A 19,326-nucleotide genomic window follows, 5' to 3' on the forward strand; every position below is an offset into this window, starting at 1 on the left:
AAACTTCTGAACATGTTTCATAGGTACGAAAAATTTGTTTTAAAGATAAGTGAATGGTCGATTTGATAACAATGCATAATTGAGCATCAATTTTCGACCAACGAACAACCTCATTTTCAGCAAGAGTAAGATGAGTAAGATGATCAACATAACCTAGACTCTTAAGCCATAATTTAATATCTGATGCCCAAGTGTCATAATTGGTTCCATCCAATTTGTCAATGGAAAGATGAACATTGACGTAATTAGTATAAATAGATGAATCCGGCATAATGACTGCAGAAGAAGCCATAGTGGCAGCAGAAGCGGAAGAAGCCATAAAAGATAAGGACAAATCCAGTCACCGGTTAATTGGCGGGAGTAACAAAGATGAAGGCTCCGACAGCGATTCTGGCGGCGGGTCCGGCGAAGGTCCGGCGTTGGCTCCGGCGAAGGTCCGGAGGCGGGTCCGGCGAGACAGTGGGGTGGTGGCTGGAAAATTCCAGTGAATAGTGGGTTCACCAATAAAAATTGAACCCTAAACCCTAAACCCTAACCTTATGCTCTGATACCATATTAAAGGAAAAGAAAGAATAGGGTAAATCCCTTGTGTATATTGAACACATAGGGTTATGTTTATATAGGAAAAAGAAACATATGGGCTAAGCCCATTACATAAATATGAGATATCTAACAATATCTATAATATCTCATAATATCAAATAATATCTAATTATATCTAATAATATCTAATAGTTACAAAAAGATTTCCTTTAGGTAAGGACCTTTGGTGATAGAGCTTGAAGGAATGGCAAGGTGGTCCCAGGAAAATCTTACAACAAAACAGAGTCTTGATCATTGATGTTTGTTTTAAAATCCATGAACAGAAAACCCATTAAGTAATTATTAGAGGGAGATAATTAGGAATCACAAGGTAGTGCTTAACCTCACAAGTTAAGAAGGTTGATAATGAACCTTAATCTGTGGTTGAGTGAAAATGTTCAAGAAAAGGCAAGAAACAAAACAGGTTTTTTAAGACCTTACACAAGGAAATAACACTGAAAACTGGAAGATTGCAAATATATAGGCTAACTAATCAATTCAAATCTAATTGGCAAAAAATACGCAAATTTGCTTTCTTAATACTAATTACAAAAAATAATTCTGAGTAAACCTGTACAAAAACGGAATAAGGAAACAAATATCTCATGTTACAATATCAAATCTTAGTGGATTTGCAGTAAAAAGGAAAATGAAATATAATGTTTAATTTATCCTTAGGAAGTACCATGTTTTGACAATGACAAGCGTGAAACCTGTGCAGCTATTTCTACATTGCAATGTTTCTCCATTCCGTGCAATGGAGCTGCAATAAGGGAAAAACATAAGCATAGAAAATTAGTAGGTACTATGACAAAAACAATCAAGGATTGTGGGAGGGGGGATCTCTTCAAAGTATACTGGTGAAGTAGATAAATTACAATGCTTTCTTTTCCACATCTTTTGCTGTGAAGATTCCTGGAATACTTGAGATGAGAAAACTCCAAGCTGTATTCAGAAAGCAATATATAGCAATTAAGTACTAATGATGTTCATTATACTCCCAAAATGTAACAAAGATAACAATTTTGACATGACAATCATAAATTATAGCACTTATACTCCTCAAATGGTGTTAGGAATCCACTTATCTTATCTTATCTTATCTTAGAGAGAGACAAAGAGATGTAGTACAGAAATATTATCCTCTTTATTACTTAAATATGGTATACAAAAGAGTCCTCTCCTTTCTCACAAGGAACAAACCCTGTTACAACAAAGTAAAATATTCACTGAATCTAACTACAAAGGGTCTATTTATACCTCCTCTCCCTAAATGTCTTTACAGAAATAAAAGACACAATAATATCTATTCGGAACCCCTATCTTATATTACTGAACTTTCTTCTCCTTTTATATACTACTGAAGCTTTTCTGTCAGGTTGTGGCTGACCCCTCATCCTCTTTTGGGTCATGTAACTTATGCTGACATCCCAGTCTATAGAACCAGAACATGGTCTTACTCGAGCATAATTTTGAGGAGATATATAAAGGGATTACAACATCGAGAAAATTTTATATGCACAGTTTTAATATTAAAGCTGCAAGAATGCACCTATTATTTATTCCTTATGTAGCTTTTGTCCACTCCAGTGTATAGGCATGACTTAGGAGTGTAATAGTAATACACAAAAAAATCCTTTCTTTACAACAGATGAACTTGTGATGTCAAATAAAATCATACCCAGGAAAAGGCCAAGCAGATTTGGATCATACCATCCTTAAATTTCAGGATTCTATCAAATGTTAATTATACGGAATAATAAACATTTTCAAGTGAAAAAAGACCCAATACCAGATGATATGGATTGGATAAAATGTAGTCACCCTCCGGAATTAGTCCCCCATCTTTACCACTGCAATAAGAAAATAATAAAGAAACTATTCAGCAAATTAAAATATTATAGGCTTAGCACCACTATTTGAATTGTAAATTAATTTTGATTAACAAACAAAATACAACTCAACAAGCAACATGCCTTTAAAAAACTGATTCAAGATTAAAGGCTGTTGCATAATCAGGAGAATTATGCTGTAATTAAGTGCAGATTCCATTCTATATTTATTACGACAGATTTGTTAGTGATTTTATTTTATTTGATTTGTACAACTTTAAACACCCATTATTTCTGGCTTTCATTACCTATTATTTCTTTCCTTAATTAGGTTATAAAACAGTCTATAAATAGAGACTGTAATCACATTTGTAACATACATCAGCTGATCAAAAAAAAAAAAAATTGTAAGATACATCAGAAATACATTTCATCTATTTCTTTCAACTTGGTATCAAAGCTCCTGACCTGGGAGACTCTGCTTCTGCAATATTTTTTTTAGCAGCCTTCATTGTTGCAATTACTTTTCTGGGCAACCTTCATTGCTGCAATTATTTTTTGGACAACCTTAACATGTTGACTAATCTTCAGAATCGTGTCTTTGGTTGTCCTGCTTTTGTCCATGTTCATAGTCCTTATCGGGGTAAGTTAGATCCTCGCTCCATCAAATCTTTCTTCATCGGTTATGCCCCCAACCAAAAGGGGTACAAATGTTATCACCCTCAAAGTCGTAAAGTCTGTCTCCAAGGATGTCACCTTTCATGAAACAAAGTGTTTCTTTCCTAGTTCTCAGCTTCAGGGGGGAGTATTCAAGAAGCTAAGAATCTTGAATTGCCACCTTTTCCTTTGTTGCTGGATTTCATTCTTAGGGAGGATGAAAGACCCTGCACCACCATCATTACCAGAGAAGAATAATGAGGACAAATATTTTGGAAAACAATATCAACGAAGACAACAAGAACCTGCCCTGGTCGAACAACAACTTCAATTGTCTGAACCGAAGGTAAGAACTCATACCTGTGAGACTCTTGAGGACACCTTAAATACTACTTTTGAACCTAACCTAAATGATTTACCTATTGCCTTGAGAAAAGAAAAAAGAGTTTGTGCCAAATATCCTATAACCCAATTTGTGTCTACAGAAAAACTTTCTATGCAGCACCGGAGTTTTCTTTCAGTTATTGATTCTATCAGAATCCCTACTTCAGTACAAGAAGCCTTAAAAGATGAGAACTGGATTTGAGCCATGAATGAAGAAATGAGCGCATTAGAAAGGAATGAGACTTAGGAGATAGTAGAGATACCAAAAAATAAGAAAGCAGTGGGTTGTAGGTGGATATACACAGTTAAGTATAAGTCTGATGGCACATTGGATCGGTACAAAGCAAGGTTGGTTGCAAAAGGGTATACTCAAACCTATGGGGTCGATTATGAGGAGACTTTTGCTCCAGTGGCAAAAATGAATACAGTCAGGATTATTCTCTCCCTGACAGCACACTTTGGTTGGGCGATGCATCAATTTGATGTTAAAAATGCCTTCTTGAATGGAAGCTTGGAGGAAGAAGTATACATGGAGATTCCATCTGGCTATGGTAATGTTAATGAAGAAAATAAGGTGTGCAGACTTAAGAAGGCCCTATATGGTCTTAAACAATCACCTCGTGCTTGGTTTGGAAGGTTTACTCAAGCTATGGTATCTTTGGGGTACCGACAAAGCCAAGGTGACCATACTCTATTTATAAAACATTCTCAGACTGGTAAACTCACTCTACTTTTGGTCTATGTAGATGATACGATTATTACAGGTGATGATGAGATTGAAAAACAAAATTTGAGGGAGAACTAGCTGCTCAATTAAGATGAAGGATCTTGGGAAGTTGAAGTACTTCCTTGGGATAGAGGTTGCTTACTCGAGACAGGGCATCTTTATTTCTCAAAGGAAATACATCCTTGATATTCTCAAAGAGACTGGTAAGTTGGGTTGTAAGACCACTAGAGTGCCAATAGAGCAAACTCATAGGATTGGGAATGATGAGGAAGACCAAAAGTGGAGAAGACACAATATCAAAGACTTGTGGGAAAACTCATTTATCTATCACACATTAGGCCAGACATAGCCTATACAGTTAGTGTGATTAGCCAATTTATGCATGATCCAAGAGAAAGACACTTGAGGCAGTAGATAGAATTATTCAGTAATTAAAAGCCTCTCTAGGAAAAGGATTGCTATTCTAAAAGGGGAAAAACTTATCCATGAAAGTATATACTGATGCTGACTATGCAAGATCGATTGTTGATAGGAGATCCACCACAGGCTACTGCATGTTCTTGGGTGGAAATCTGGTGACATGGAGGAGCAAGAAGCAAAATGTAGTTGCAAGATCAAGTGCAGAGGCAGAATTTAGAGTCATGGCTCATGGGGTGTGTGAACTATTATGGATGAAGATCATACTTGATGACCTAAAAAAAAATATGAAGCTCCTATGGGCTTGGCATGTGATAATAAGTCCGCTATCAGTATTGCACACAATACGATTCAACATGATCGAACAAAGCACGTAGAGATAGGGATGAACACAAGTAGAGGAAGTGTCTGAGGCCCATGAGCTCATCATCCTTCATGCCTCAAAGGATTACGAGGAGCAAGGCCAAGGCTTTGGGAGATGAGCATCATCTGATGTCTCTTTTTGTAATTTCTTTTGAGTAGTTTTTAGTAGAACGTAAAAGGAAGGTGTAGATATATATGTAAGGGGTACTAATGTACAAAGGTAAGTCACACCTTCCATGTGACATAAAAGTAGGTGTAGATATAGTTTTAGGAGGTGCCAAAGTAAGAAAGTAAGTCAACCTCCCATGTGACTTGTTTTGGCGCCGGATTTGAATGGTTTGTGTTTGTATTTTTGCCTTTTCAAATTCAGCCCTCTCACACTATAAATAGAGGTGCCATGCTCTTGTAAATTCAGATTGGAAAATTGAAGTATTGTTACTCTACTCAAATTGAGAGAGAATTGTGTGAGACTTGTTCTCCTTTATCTTGTCTCATCTTGTGAGTGTTTGGGAAACTCCAAGTGGCGGCATTCATGCACTTATCTTGGATCAATCACCTCCAAGTGGCGTGTTCTTCCCTTCCATGACTACAGTCACATAAGTCTTTCTTATTCCATTTCCATTTCCATTTCCGAATCATGTTTAGTAATTCCAATCGGGTAATCTTGTGTTTCCTTTTCAATTCTGCACTTAATTCTTCATTTCCATCGGTTCATTTGCTTTATATTGTGTTTATGTTCGGTTTAATGTGTTGTTCTTGCTTTCCTTTTCAATTTCCGAATTCTATTCTAGTTTCCTTTCGATATTTTGTTGTGTAAGGATATGGCGCTCATGTTCATGAGTTTGGTTCATCATTTGGAAGGCATTGAACTCCATTGATGTTTCCTTAAGCCTCCTTACTTTGTTCTTAAAGTGTCACAAATTGATAAATCTCCTAATCAACTCACATCAGATAGACCGACACTTTATTAAGGAGAAGTTGGATGATGGTCTTATAGCCACTAAGTACATCCCTTCAAGACTCCAATTGGCAGATATGTTTACTAAGGGACTTCCCACAAAACAATTTGAATATCTTACTTGCGAGCTGGGAATGATAGATATACATTCACCAACTTGAGGGGGAGTGTTGCATAATCAGAAGAATTATGCTTTAATTAAGTGTAGATTCCATTCTATATTTATTATGACAGATTTGTTAGTGATTTTATTTTATTTTATTTGTCAAGCTTTAAACACCCATTATTTCTGACTTTCATTACCTATTATTTATTTCCTTAATTAGGTTGTAAAACAGTCTATAAATAGAGACTGTAATCACATTTGTAAGATACATCAGAAATACATTTCATCTCTTTCTTTCAACTAAGGCTAAACTAGGAAGAAAATAAATTTTAAAAATCACAATAGCTTATACCTACTTCTCTTCAAATTAACTCGGTATACAGAGAAAAGTAAAGCAAGGTCACAAAATGAGGTTAAATCAAAATTGTTCCATTATCTCTTATGTTAGAAAACAAAATATGTCAGATTTTAAGTTCAGGGTGCACTTATGTTGTTTAATCTATTGTTTGAGTCTGTTTTACTAGCAGTTTATTACAATCAGTTGTATGCTAAACTAACATTCTGAAGTACTAGTACTTACTGAGTTTTTTAATGCAGAATTAGCAATTTTTTAGTTAATTACCCATTTTTCACTGTTGAATTCCAATTCCCTCTAGCAAATAAACATTACAGCATGGCACGCTTTATTCCAAGAGAGACGATGGTAGAAGCAGTGGAACAGGATTTAATGAACCGGGATGAGGCCCTCTCACAACTCAAATTTCACCTGGAAAGGGAGCAGGATTTGATGTCCAAATACGCCAACCGCCATAGGAGACCTTCCCCGATTAAAGTAGGTGATATGGTTTACTTAAAAATCAGGCCCCATCGGCAGCTGTCAATGCCGAACAGATTGCATCCGAAGCTGGCAGCCAAGTATTATGGCCCGTTTCAGGTGGTGACTGTCGTAGGGAAGGTGGCGTTTCACCTACAGCTGCCAGAAACAGCTCGAATACATCTGGTCTTCCATGTATTGCAACTGAAGTTAGCAATAGGGACACAAGAAGTTCAACCCGAGCTCCCTAGAGAGTTTCAAGGCCCTACAGAGAAATTGTATCCAACCGAAATATTGGATAGACGAGAATTGTTCGCCCAAGGAGCATATATTCCACAGCTATTGATAAAGTGGAATAAAGGAGAGAGGACACAACTAAGTGGGAGGACATGACGACAATCAAAGAACAATTTCCTGAATTCAACCTTGACGACAAGATTGTTGTGTCAGAGGGGAGTAATGTTAGGACAGAAAAGAAGAATAAGGAAATGACAAGGAAGGTGTATCATAGGAAAAATAAAAATAGAAACCGTTAAGGGAGCGAGTAGTTGTTGGTTGGGTATGGTTGGTCTTTAAATAAAGACCAACAGGTTTTGGGAAGGGGAGTTTTTGAGTATTAGATTTCGGCAACAGGAATAGTCCTGTGAGAAAGGGAGGTTGTTCCCTTTGAAGGTTTTTCTCTCTGTAACAGTGAACAACAATAAACAAAGGAATTTTTCAGAGTTTTATCCCTGTCTTTGTGTTTCTTGATTTCCTTTTATTGGGTTCCTAACAAGTAGCAACTTGCAAAATATAATGAATAAAAAGATTTAGCCCAAGAAAAAAATAGAACGTTCATAGACACAATGTTGTACATATCTAAATGCAATAAGGTAGCATATAAATTGAGCTCCACAACATATTGGCATTCACCTATTGGCTACCATTCGAAGCTGCCTATAAGGCCATATGTATACACCTTCTACTCTGATTTGAGCACCACCAACATTGTATTCATTGTCAAATACATCATGGAATATGACTACCCCCTGATAAATAGCATAAAAAAGAAAAATGATTAAGTGAGACACATGAGATCTAAACATCTTCATTAATACAAAAATGAATTACTGTTTAGTGCAACAAAAGGGTAATGTATTTGGTTTCATGATCTCAAAAATATGGTGTTCAACCCTAGATTAAATTATGATAAATGAGTGCTCATACACACTAGTGTAATGAGAAATTGATATTCAAAATGCTCATTTTATGAATGGACAAATAATTTATTAAGAAAGAAAAGAGAAAGACAAACTAGAGGACACATTTTCAATAATAATTGAAATTACACTGAGAAAAAAAGAAAAAAGAAAAGAGACTAAGCATGAAACATGCAGCAGAGATCAAGCTCTCTAAATATTGCCAAATACATCCCCCTCAAAAAGACCTCTTAGATAACCCCACAAATAAACTGAGCAACCAACCCTGTCTATCACAAATGAAATCCAAAAGGTAACACTTGACTGGCAAAAATCCTCTTCAACCAAATACACATGATTTAGTAACAGTGACTGCCAGTGTACAAAATATAAGTCTGTTAGAAGGTGGAGTTTAAGCCTAACTTAATATTATATAACCATCTTATAAGGAAATGTTTGCATCTACATATATAGTATAATTTGAATACAAAAGCATTTTATTTGACTGAATAAGTCCCAAAAGATGAGTTTGAAATAGTGATTCATTTACAAAAAAATCCAACTATTCATTGCATCCATTGCATACTAAGGGTTTGACTACTAGGGTTATTTATGAGCTAGGAATCGTATCATGTTCGAAGTTTTATTAGGATGTATTGGTATTAGTACAATACATAACACTAAATTGAAAATTATCTTGAGCTAAATTGGGATGGAGTAATGTAACCATGAAGGGAAAACAGAATTAAAAGAGAGATTTTGCTTAGTTCTTTAGCATATCATAGAGGACAGAACATAAAGGAACCTTTGATGCCCTTGATATTTCAGATAATTATCCACAGTATTAACGTAAGTGAATACAATTTAAACACTTAAGGTAAAGAACTTAGAAGCTTCTTCATTAAAAGTTGGTGTTATTTTAAAAATACAAGAGAACAAACACAAAACTGTATCACATGTGAAGCTGCCTTCCTTCTGAATCTATCTATTGTAAATAGGGGATTAATAGGATAAAAATATCCTAATATCTCTATAGTAATTAGGAAAAAATATCCTCAGAATCTTCACATTCATTCTATCTGATTTTATGTCCTTTTTTTAAGAGAATGTGATTTCTACAAATAGAGGAGTTGAGAATGTAAATAGAATGACTGTTATTAATAATATATTTCTTTATTCCCTCTCATTATTCAAGTCTATCCATATAATTCAACAACTCACCTGCACATAATGTACACCAGTTATCTTTGTGGGCACACTAACTAATTCAATTACAGAATTTCCATTTATTTTTCTGATGTCTGGAAATTTTGTAGATCCATTTGTAGTATCTAAAAACTTCCAAGTCCCTGCATTCAAAGATGACAACATAGATGTATCATCACACTATAACAAGCTTGTAAACTCATTCCAAAACAAATTAGTGAAAAAGTATTTATTATAAATATGCACTCATTCATTCAAATTTTAATAAATTAAATAAAAGTTCTTTTAAAACATTACTAATCCAAATGTCATAGCTTTAGTTGGTCCATGGGAGCAAAGTTTCCAACTTTATAAATAGATGATGACCCTTAAGCCATTATATTCCGTCCAGTGGTAATGAACTAAGAATGTTTATGAACTGAACCAAGAAGGTAAGAAGCACGGTCTTAGAATCCAATAGCAAGATATGAGACTTCAGTCCCATATTGAAAGTATGAGATTACAGTCTTGCGCTCTCCAACTAAAATGGCTAGTTTTTTGTGGTGTGGTTCTCCCAAGATTCCTATCACAGCAATATTGGTCCTCAATAAAGACAAATTGATCCATTAAAATCAAAAAACTTGAAGTTATTAAAAATTTAAAATAGATAGAAAAAAAGCAATCATGTATCCTCTGAATAGACACTCACCTCCAAAACCTAGCTCATGAGATGAGGATTCTAAACCTTTATAAGCTTTACTTTGACCATATCTACAATTGATACGGGATCTCAACACACCTAGGATTGGACACTTAGAGCATGGAATGGAGGTTGTAGAACTAGTCTTTTTTAGGCTTAAATATGATTGTAGTCCCTATAATATACCCCTTTTATGCTTTTCACCCCTATAATTTATTTCTTGTTGTTTTTGTCTGTTTATAATTTTACTTAATGGTTTTTATTCCTCTTACTGTTAAGTGATGACATGTCTATAGGAGAACAAGGAAATTTTTTCTTAAATAATAAGGATTAAAATGAATATCTTCTAATATAAGAGGAACTGATATCAGAAGTTTAGCATGGTCCAAAACCATGAGAAAAGAATTATAACTAAACTGACAAAACAGATATATTGTAGGGACTAGAAACAAACACACACACACACACACACACACACACACATATATATATATATATATATATATACATTGCATGGGAAAACCATGGGGCTCATGGATTTTTGGATAGTTAAGGGTGGCTTAATATCATATCTTTGATAGGTTTTGATACCGTCTTGAATTTGGACTAACTGAACTCAGCCCCAAAGCTAGCTTGTGACCCGAGTCTAGTACAAGCATTTATAACCTCTACTTTGTCATATATAAAGTCAATGTAGGATCTCAAAAAAGTAGAAACTCAACAGTCAACACATACAATTATGCAACTAATTACATCAAACATTTGCCCAGCAAACCAAAACTATACCCCACTGCTGTCAATCTAAACATACATTTATGTAAGTAATGAATACCAACCTCTGTAAGTTCCAGTTATGTTCCATTGTGAAAATGGACCTAAGTCACTTTCATCTTTTCTTGTAAAAACCCACTGAAAGAAGCAATGTCAATAATAGAAGTAAATGAATGCATTTGACACAAGCATTAAAATATCAATTTATCACTGAAAAGAATGTTAGGTTTTAGGGAGAAGCCACGTTGCCTTGTGGACCTGTGGTAAAATGATAGTCCTAGGAGGAATGTTAAGGGCCTTGCAACCACACCACAACTAAAATAAATGGCTCATTACAATAAACTTAATTGTAAAAGATCCAATTTGTTTCTCATTTGATGATTCTATACGTTTCATTTATTTCTAAATACAAGTTCAGCAAATGTATGTATACAAAGAATTGATAACGCATGAAGGCATTCTAAACACTTTTACTTGAAACTCAACTCGTGCAAATGCCTTCAGCCCTTTACAAAAACCACATTGTTTTATCTTACTCGAGCCTGACATTAAACATCAAATTTTATGTTTCCGCTTTCACAACAGGCAAAAATAAAAAGACAAAAAACAGTAGCACCTAACCTAAGAAAGCCCTCCAAGCACATTCATTCAAAACTAACCTTGAAGCAAGGAATGATCAGTTTATAAGGCCAAACAAAGCATAAAAATGTTAGGCTCAAATTGACAGTCACCATCAACAATTCCCACTCCAAAACACAACACAGTGGCTAATTCTAAACCCAATTGCAACAAAAAACCAAAAAAAAATAATAGAAAACAATAAACATACCTCATCACCCCAGGAATTGGTTCTATCCCTTAAGGGTCTCAAACCGGCCACAGGACTCAGAAACAACAAAAACACCAACCAACCACATGAAATTCTCAACAAAATCCGCACTTCCCTCCTCTCAAGTTCCAATCTTTGAAAGTCAACCTCAACCATGTCAAACCCCAAACACACCATACCACACACAAACTACAATTTGAACAGCCCAGTTCCTAGTTGTGGCAGCTGATCACAGGGGGTCAAAAAGAAAAATCCAAAACCCATCACAGGAAATTACTTAAGAAATTCAAAGGGTTGCTTAAAAAGGAGTCAAAGGAACGAATCGCTCGCCGGGTCACAACAACGAGTCACACCAGTTAGAGGTTGATTCAGATAAGAGAGAGACAGTGAAAGGGCAACGACTTTGATACAAAATTTGGCTTCACCAGCAAAGTCCGCCACCAAATGAAGCCAACTTTGCTGTAATTAAAAATGAGAAATTATGGATTAAGAAAATATAATATGGTTTTGGGTTTGAAAGAGAAGAGTAGGACTAGGACCCGTGGTTGACGATGTTGTGTACTATGAAGTAGGCAGCGCTTTGCTACAAAGGAAAACTATTTTTATGAAAATACGAGAGAAAGAAGTGTTATGTTAATATTAATTATTTTAGATTTAATTATTATTTAAAATTTATAAATAAATTCTTTTATTATAAAAAATTCTTTTTTGAAAAATTAAAATAATTGAATTTTAAAATGAGTCTCTTAAAAACATTTTACTTTAATTTTTGTTCCCGCCGGTTGACCAGATTGTGCTTCGTGCGTAGCTAAGACTCGCGTATCAAGGACCCCTTCATCTTTGCTCCAACTCCCCACCTTTAGCCTTGTGAGTACCTGAAAATAAGTGAACAAAGGGGCGCCCTCGCGGCCGTTTGCACTCCGACGATCAAGTCAGCTAGCGAGAAACATCAAAGAACACACCTCCGTATTGGAGCACCGTGAATGGATGCTCTGAAGGTGGTAAAATTGTTAGAATAGATGGCTTTAAACTAGAGGGGGGTGAATTGTTTAAAGCAGATTTTCGTAAACTTTTAAAACAAGAATGAATTTATCTCATGAAACAATTGATTCAGAAATTCAGTTCACCAAAACAGCAAGCAAAAGCTGCAGTACCAGAAAAATAATCGGTTGTTTATACCAGCAAACAACAAATAAAACTGAATTTAAAGAGATAGAGATAGAGAGATTGTAGACAGTTGTTTATACTGGTTCACTCCAAACCCAGAGCTACATCCAGTCTTCTCAGAAACCATGAGAAAATCCACTAAGCAACCACACCTTGATCACTTACACAACAACCAAGAGAATGACCTTGAACACCTCAAGAAACACACTCTCCTTGGCCAACACACCTACACCAAGATTGTTAATCTTGATCCCCTCAAGAACACACAATCAATCTTAGCAAACACAGAAATGAAACTTGTCTTTCAGAGAATACAAGGATTACACTTGTTACAGAAGATAATCTGAAATCAATACAAGCATAATCCTATTCCAAAACTTTGATCAATCACACACTCTTAGCAATCTTAGCTCTTTGAAAAAACTCAAAAACTCTTTGCAAAATTTGTCAAAGATTAATTCTCAAATCTGTTTTTCTGAATTTATTCAAAGATGTAGTTTGTTATCAAATCTTAATAAACTCTTAAATTGCATTAAAAGATTGGTCAAAGCATTTAATAACTGGAGCGTAAGCAGTTAAAACATTTAAAGCTCAGTCAAAGCTAAAACAGTTTTTCTGTTATGGTCCTGTACCGCCCTGGTAGTCGGGAGTAATGACGTGGCGTCGAGCTATGATGTAGGCGTGTTGGATGGGACACCTGGTTGGCAGAAGGGAAGGAGGTCGGGGGGTTTGCGTAGTCGCCAGTTATTAAGTTGGCGTGCTCCGATCTCCATCATACCTATACCGGCGGTCACCGAGTTGAAGATGAAGTCGCCAGATATGAACCCAGGCGACCAAGTGATTAGAGATCGCCGAAACAAGGACATCACCGAAGATGAAGGCAGATGGACATCACGTGTATGGTTTCGCTGGCGACCAGGTGGAGGTCAGGGGGTACATTGAGTTGAGGACTACGTTTACAGATGAGGCGGGTTCGAGAACAGAGAAAATCAAGTACCTTGTCGTGAACGCTCCTTCAGCATACAACATTCTGCTGGGAAGACCCACGCTCAATAGAATAGGCGCTATACCGTCGACCCGGCACATGAAGGTGAAGCTGCCATCTATGGAGGGGGTGGTGATCACCATCAAATCCGACCAGAAAGAAGCAAAGAAGTGCTATGAGAATAGCCTGAAAAACAAAAGGTCTGTGAGTTACGTGACGACCACCCCGCCACCCGGGGTGAAGCCCAGGCCGACGGTGATGGAGGAAACCGCCGGAAGTGACGTAGTGATGGTAGATACTGAGCTGGGGGAGGGGAACGTCGATCTAGAGGAAGAAGAGGCGAGGAATCGCCCTAAGGAAGCGAGGGAGCTGGGAATCGCCAGGGCGGTGATCGCTAGAGAAACCAGACAAAAACCCGTCGAGCAGTGGCTCGAAAGAGAGATCGGGGGAAAGATCTTCAAGCTGGGAAGATCTCTAGAGGTTGAGCTCCAGGACCAGATCGCCAAGGTGATAGAGCGACATCTGGATGCGTTTGCATGGTCCGCTTCGGACATGCCTGGGATTGATCCCAACTTCTTGTGCCATCATTTGGCGATGGACAACCAGGTCAGACCAGTACGACAGAGAAGAAGGAAGTTCAACGAGGAGAGAAGGCAGGCGATCAGGGACGAAACCCATAAGCTCCTCGCTGCAGGCCATATCAGGGAGGTGCAGTACCCTGAGTGACTGGCCAATGTCGTGCTGGTGAAGAAGAGCAACGGGAAATGGCGCATGTGCGTCGATTTCACCGATCTGAACAAGGCCTGCCCAAAGGATTCGTATCCTTTGCCGAGCATAGACGCCCTGGTTGACAGTGCTGCAGGGTGTAAGTTGCTAAGTTTTCTGGATGCCTTCTCGGGGTACAACCAGATAAAGATGCATCCCATGGATGAAGAGAAGACCGCCTTCATGACCGAGAGATCGTGCTACTGCTACAAGGTGATGCCTTTTGGGCTGAAGAACGCGGAGGCCACGTACCAGAGGTTGATGGATCGAGTACTTGCACCAATGCTGGGAAGGAATGTGCAAGCGTACGTGGATGACATGGTCGTGACCTCGCCGGAGAAAAGCAAGCACGTTGCGGACTTGGAGGAGTTGTTCACTACGATCGCCAAGTTTAGGTTGAAGCTGAATCCGAGAAGTGCATCTTTGGCGTGGAGGCTGGGAAGTTCCTGGGATTTCTCTTAACTGAAAGAGGAATAGAAGCCAACCCTGATAAGTGCGCTGCCATCTTGGCGATGAGGAGCCCGGCTACTGTGAAGGAAGTGCAGCAGCTTACAGGTCGGATGCTGCCCTGTCTCGTTTCGTGTCAGCTAGCGGAGAGAAGGGCCATCCGTATTTTCAGTGCTTAAGGCGGAACAACAAGTTTACCTGGACGAAGGAGTGCGAAGAGGCCTTCGTTAAGCTTAAAGAGTACCTGGCGAGCCCGCCGGTTTTGTGCAAACCGCTGGTGGGAACCCCTCTCAGGTTGTATTTTGCTGTGACTGAGAGGGGGGTAGGCAGAGGACGGTGATTCAAGAAACTCTGAAGATGCCGAGAGCATTTGTGGCAGATCACCTGGTTCTTCAGATAAGCAAGTCGACGGAGAAAGCGGCGAGGAGCCACAGATCCTTGACTCAAGAGACCTTGAGGTCGCCAAGAATAAGAGCATGTCGGGGAGAAAAGGTGAACATGACGCAGGTCTGCACGACCCATGAGCCAGACACCTGGGTAACACAGTACAAGCGATGCCTGGCGGATGGCCTTCTCCCGCTGGATCCGACGGAGGCTAGGAAGATAAAGAAGAATTCTAGCAAGTTCACAATGATTGATGGCGAGTTGTACAGGTTTGGGTTCACTCACCCACTCCTGGAATGTGTGCACGGGGAAAAATGTACAAGAATCATGGCTGAGCTCCACGAAGGGATTTGCGGAAGCCACGTCGGGGGTCGAGCTCTGGCTGCAAGGACTCTCCGTGCAGGTTACTACTGGCCAACAATGAGAGAAGACTGCAAGAAGTATGCGCAGTGCTGCAAGCAATGCCAGCAGCACGCCGATTGGCACAAGGCGCCTCCCGAGGAGTTGAAGTCGATTTACAGCCCTTGGCCGTTTCATACATGGGGAATCGACATCCTGGGACCATTCCCGCTGGCGATCAGACAGATGAAGTACTTGGTGGTGGCGATTGAATATTTCACCAAGTGGATCGAAGCAGAACCAGTGGCCCAGATCACCGCACACAAGATCGAGGGTTTCGTGTGGAAGAACATTGTGTGCCGGTTTGGTGTGCCCAAGCGCCTGGTGTCGGACAATGGGACTCAGTTTGCAAGTCACCTGTTGAAGAAGCTGTGTGAAGGGGTGGGAATTCAACAAGTATTTGCATCCGTCGAGCACCCTCAGACGAATGGCCAAGTAGAGTCAGCCAATCGGGTGCTACTCAGAGGCTTGAAGAGAAGACTAGAGAAAGCCAAAGGAAGCTGGGCTGAGGAGGTACCCCGTATAGTCTGGGCGTACCACACCACCGAGCAGTCAGGAACCCATGAGACCCCGTTCAGCCTGGTCTATGGATGCGACGCAATGATTCCAGTGGAGATCCAGGAGAGCTCGCCGAGATTCCAGAACTTCGTGGAGGAAGACTCGAATGAGGAAAGAAGGTTGAATCTGGACTTACTGGATGAGGTCAGGGAGGAGGCAAGATTAAAAGCTGAGGCGGTGAAAAGAAGGATTGAACGAAGATATAACTCGAAGGTGATGCCAAGACAATTCAGAGAAGGCGACCTGGTGATGAGGAAGGCTCACCAATACGAGATGGAGAACAAGCTGTCACCTAAGTGGACGGGGCCGTTCAGAATAACCGAGGCGCTCGGGAACGGCGCCTACCGCTTAGAAACTTTGGAAGGAGGGGCGATTCCTCGCACTTGGAACGCCACGCACCTCAAGTTTTATTACAGTTAAGAACTATGTAAGTAAAAACAAACACGAAGAGCTTTACAATGTTTCTGTTAAAACAGTTTGGAGGGGGCACTCTTTTTTCCCTAAGGAGGGTTTTTAATGAGGCCGCCCAATAAAGAAGAGTTTTCAAAGTTTAAAGTGTTTTAGATTGCATGCTTGATTGTTTTCCGAAAGTTTTGAAGAAAGACCTTGTCACTTATATGTGATTTAAGGCAAGTTGAAGTTATGTTGCACGCTTTCTAAAAAGTTTCTAAGTCCCCATCGTCTTTCGGCGATTGGCGACATCAGTTAAAGTTAAAGTCCTCATCGTCTTTCGGCGATCGGAGGCACCAGTTAAAAGACCTCAACGCCCTCGCGCGTCCTGAGGCGAGATAAAGACCTCCTCGGCGTCGAGCGAGTGCAGGCGAGGAAGAGTAAAAAGTCCTCAGTGCTTCCAGAGGAGAGAAGATGTAGCCTCTGGGGCAATGTAAAGGCACCAGTAAAAAGTCCTCAGTGCTTCCAGAGGAGAGGAGATGTAGCCTCTGGGGCAATGTAGAGGCACCAGCAAAAAGTCCTCAGTGTTTCTGGGGGAGAGAAGATGTAACCCCTGGGGCAATGTAGAGGCACGAGATAAAGACCTTCTCGCCGATGAGCGAGTTCAGGCGAGTTAAAGACCTTCTCGCCGATGAGCGAGTTCAGGCAAGATAAAATCCTTCTCGTCTCGAACGAGTTCAGGTATGGTGTAAAGGGTGGAAGAAGCTCGGAGGGTGGCTAAGATAGGTTCGAAGAGAACGCCTAGCCACCCGGTCCCTTGTTCTGAAGCTCAGGGAAGTAGAGAAGGACCCGAAAGGTGCCTCTACCCCTAGATAAAGGAACAATGGCCAAGTTGTGAAGGCAAGAGGAAGCTGGTATCGCCAAGAGTCTTTGGCGACCAGGAGAAATTCAAGCGATGGCGAGAAAGTCAAGGCCCGTTTTGATAAGGCAGATCAGATGAGCTGTGTCTTAAGCCATTAGTTGGGTTGAGGTTCGTTATTTGAAGAGCGATTTCACGCTAAGGTTCATTACCTTGAGGTTACAAGTTGTTAGAGTGTTATTGTTCGAAAGCTGATGGTTCGAGGCGGTTAGTATACAATTGCGCTTGCAAAGTTACTAAGTTAATTTGTCTAAAGAGATTTGTGCAAGGAAGATAAAGTTAACAAGAAGAGAGTATAAAAAGAAGCGGAAAATGTCATAACATAAGTAACACCAGTTCAGAATACATGTACAAGAAAGGGAAAGTTTATTACAAGTAAGCATATCTAAAGGAGAAAGCATAGGAATCGTGGATGGAGGGAAGCAGTCAGTCTTCAGAAGGAACAATCTTCCCGTCCACCACTTCGTTGTTGAGAGACACCATGGAGAGGTCCAGATCGGGATATTGGCAGGCGAACTGCTCCAAGGCGGCATCGAATCCAGCAGCGAGAATTTGGGCGGAGCTCAGCTCGAGTTCTTCGATCTGCTTCTTGAGCCCCTCGTTCTGCTGCTTCAGTTCTTCAGCCCCCTCCCGAGCTTGAAGAAGGTCTTCAGTAACCTTCTTGGATTCCGCCTGCGCCTGGGCCAGCTTTGTGGTGATCTTCCCATTTTCCTCTTTGGCCTCGGCGAGTTTGGCCATGGTGTCGTCTCTCTCCTTCTCAACTTTCCCCAAGAAGACCTCCCGATCTGCTGACCTTTTCTCAAGGTTTTTTTACCTTGGCGGCATCTGCTTTGATCGACGCCTCCAGGTCAGCCACTTTGACGCGATAAGGGACCAGCTTGCTCTCCAGCTCGATCTTCTCTTGAGCTAAGAGCTGCACCTTATGGCGTAGATCGGTGGCCTCTTTGCGTGCCACCCGAAGCTCGGTGCTCATGGCGTCCTCCACTCGGGAGTGATCGATCTCCGCGAGCATGAGATTGCAGGATAACTTCTCCGCCTTGATCCTGATTAGGCGATTCTCCTCTTGGAGCACGGAGATGTCATCCTGGAGCTTCTTGCTGGAACTCTCCACAGCTTTGGATATGATGGAGGGGAAATCCTCTGCCATCATCTTGAGTTTCGCTGAGAAGGGTTCCCACACCCTTTTTACCTCAAGGGAGAGGTTTGCTCGTGGGGGCACCAGGGGAGCTTGCTGCTGGTTCTCGCCACCACCTTCTTGAGCTGGCTGTTGAGTGGGAGCTTCTTGGCGTGGTGGCGACGACGGGGATTCGGTGATGATGATAGGCGAGTTGTGAGCACCTTCATCCCCGCCTGGTGCAGCATCTGCGGTTGAGGCGTTTGAAGGAGGACCCCCTCCAGCTGATATATAGGGCGTGGAGGCGCTCGGGGGGTTCTCCATAAAGTTGGGCTCGGTAGCCTCAACCACAGGAAATGCAGCCGCCAAGGGAACTGCTTGGACTGGCGAGGTGGGAGCTGGGGGAGGAAGCAGTGTTGGAGGTGGAGCCGGCGTGGAAGATGGTGTTGACGTTGGAAGAGGAGGTGGAGCAGGTGGTGAAGAAGGCGCCACCCTTTTCCTCTTAGTGATAAGGCCATCCTCAGTCGCCTCATCGTCTTCTTCTTCGTCCTCGTAAACCACTTGAGGGGTTTTCCTCTTTGGTTTCCTGAGGACGAGTTTTTTGCGTTGTTGGGCGGGCTGGGCCTCGGAAGGAGCTGGGCCTTTGGGGGGCGATCTCCCCTGGGCAGCGGCGATCTCCACCACTGAATTTGGCA

At 40.5% G+C, this 19,326-nt stretch overlaps 1 protein-coding gene across 4 annotated transcripts in view; it reads right to left on the reverse strand.

Annotated features, from left to right (window-relative positions):
- Positions 1-12,103, reverse strand: part of LOC137819498 (transmembrane E3 ubiquitin-protein ligase FLY2) — a 31,422-nt gene extending 19,319 nt beyond the window's left edge. The window contains exons 1-7 of one of the 4 annotated variants that reach the window (XM_068623381.1): positions 11,504-12,103; positions 10,740-10,812; positions 9,240-9,367; positions 7,753-7,868; positions 2,375-2,435; positions 1,461-1,527; positions 1,268-1,345 (exon numbers count right to left, since the gene is read on the reverse strand). In XM_068623381.1, the coding sequence (XP_068479482.1) occupies positions 1,268-1,345; positions 1,461-1,527; positions 2,375-2,435; positions 7,753-7,868; positions 9,240-9,367; positions 10,740-10,812; positions 11,504-11,680 (700 nt within the window). In that variant the 5' untranslated portion in view covers positions 11,681-12,103. Of the gene's footprint in view, positions 1-1,267; positions 1,346-1,460; positions 1,528-2,374; positions 2,436-2,882; positions 3,299-7,752; positions 7,869-9,239; positions 9,368-10,739; positions 10,813-11,503 lie in introns of those variants that run through there. The other 3 variants (XM_068623373.2, XM_090297161.1, XM_090297160.1) reach the window with 3 other exon arrangements.
- Positions 12,104-19,326: the final 7,223 nt, after the last annotated feature.

Source organism: Phaseolus vulgaris, chromosome 11 (genome assembly GCF_051622355.1).
Source record: "Phaseolus vulgaris cultivar YP4 chromosome 11, ASM5162235v1, whole genome shotgun sequence".
NCBI classification, from domain to species: domain Eukaryota; kingdom Viridiplantae; phylum Streptophyta; class Magnoliopsida; order Fabales; family Fabaceae; genus Phaseolus; species Phaseolus vulgaris.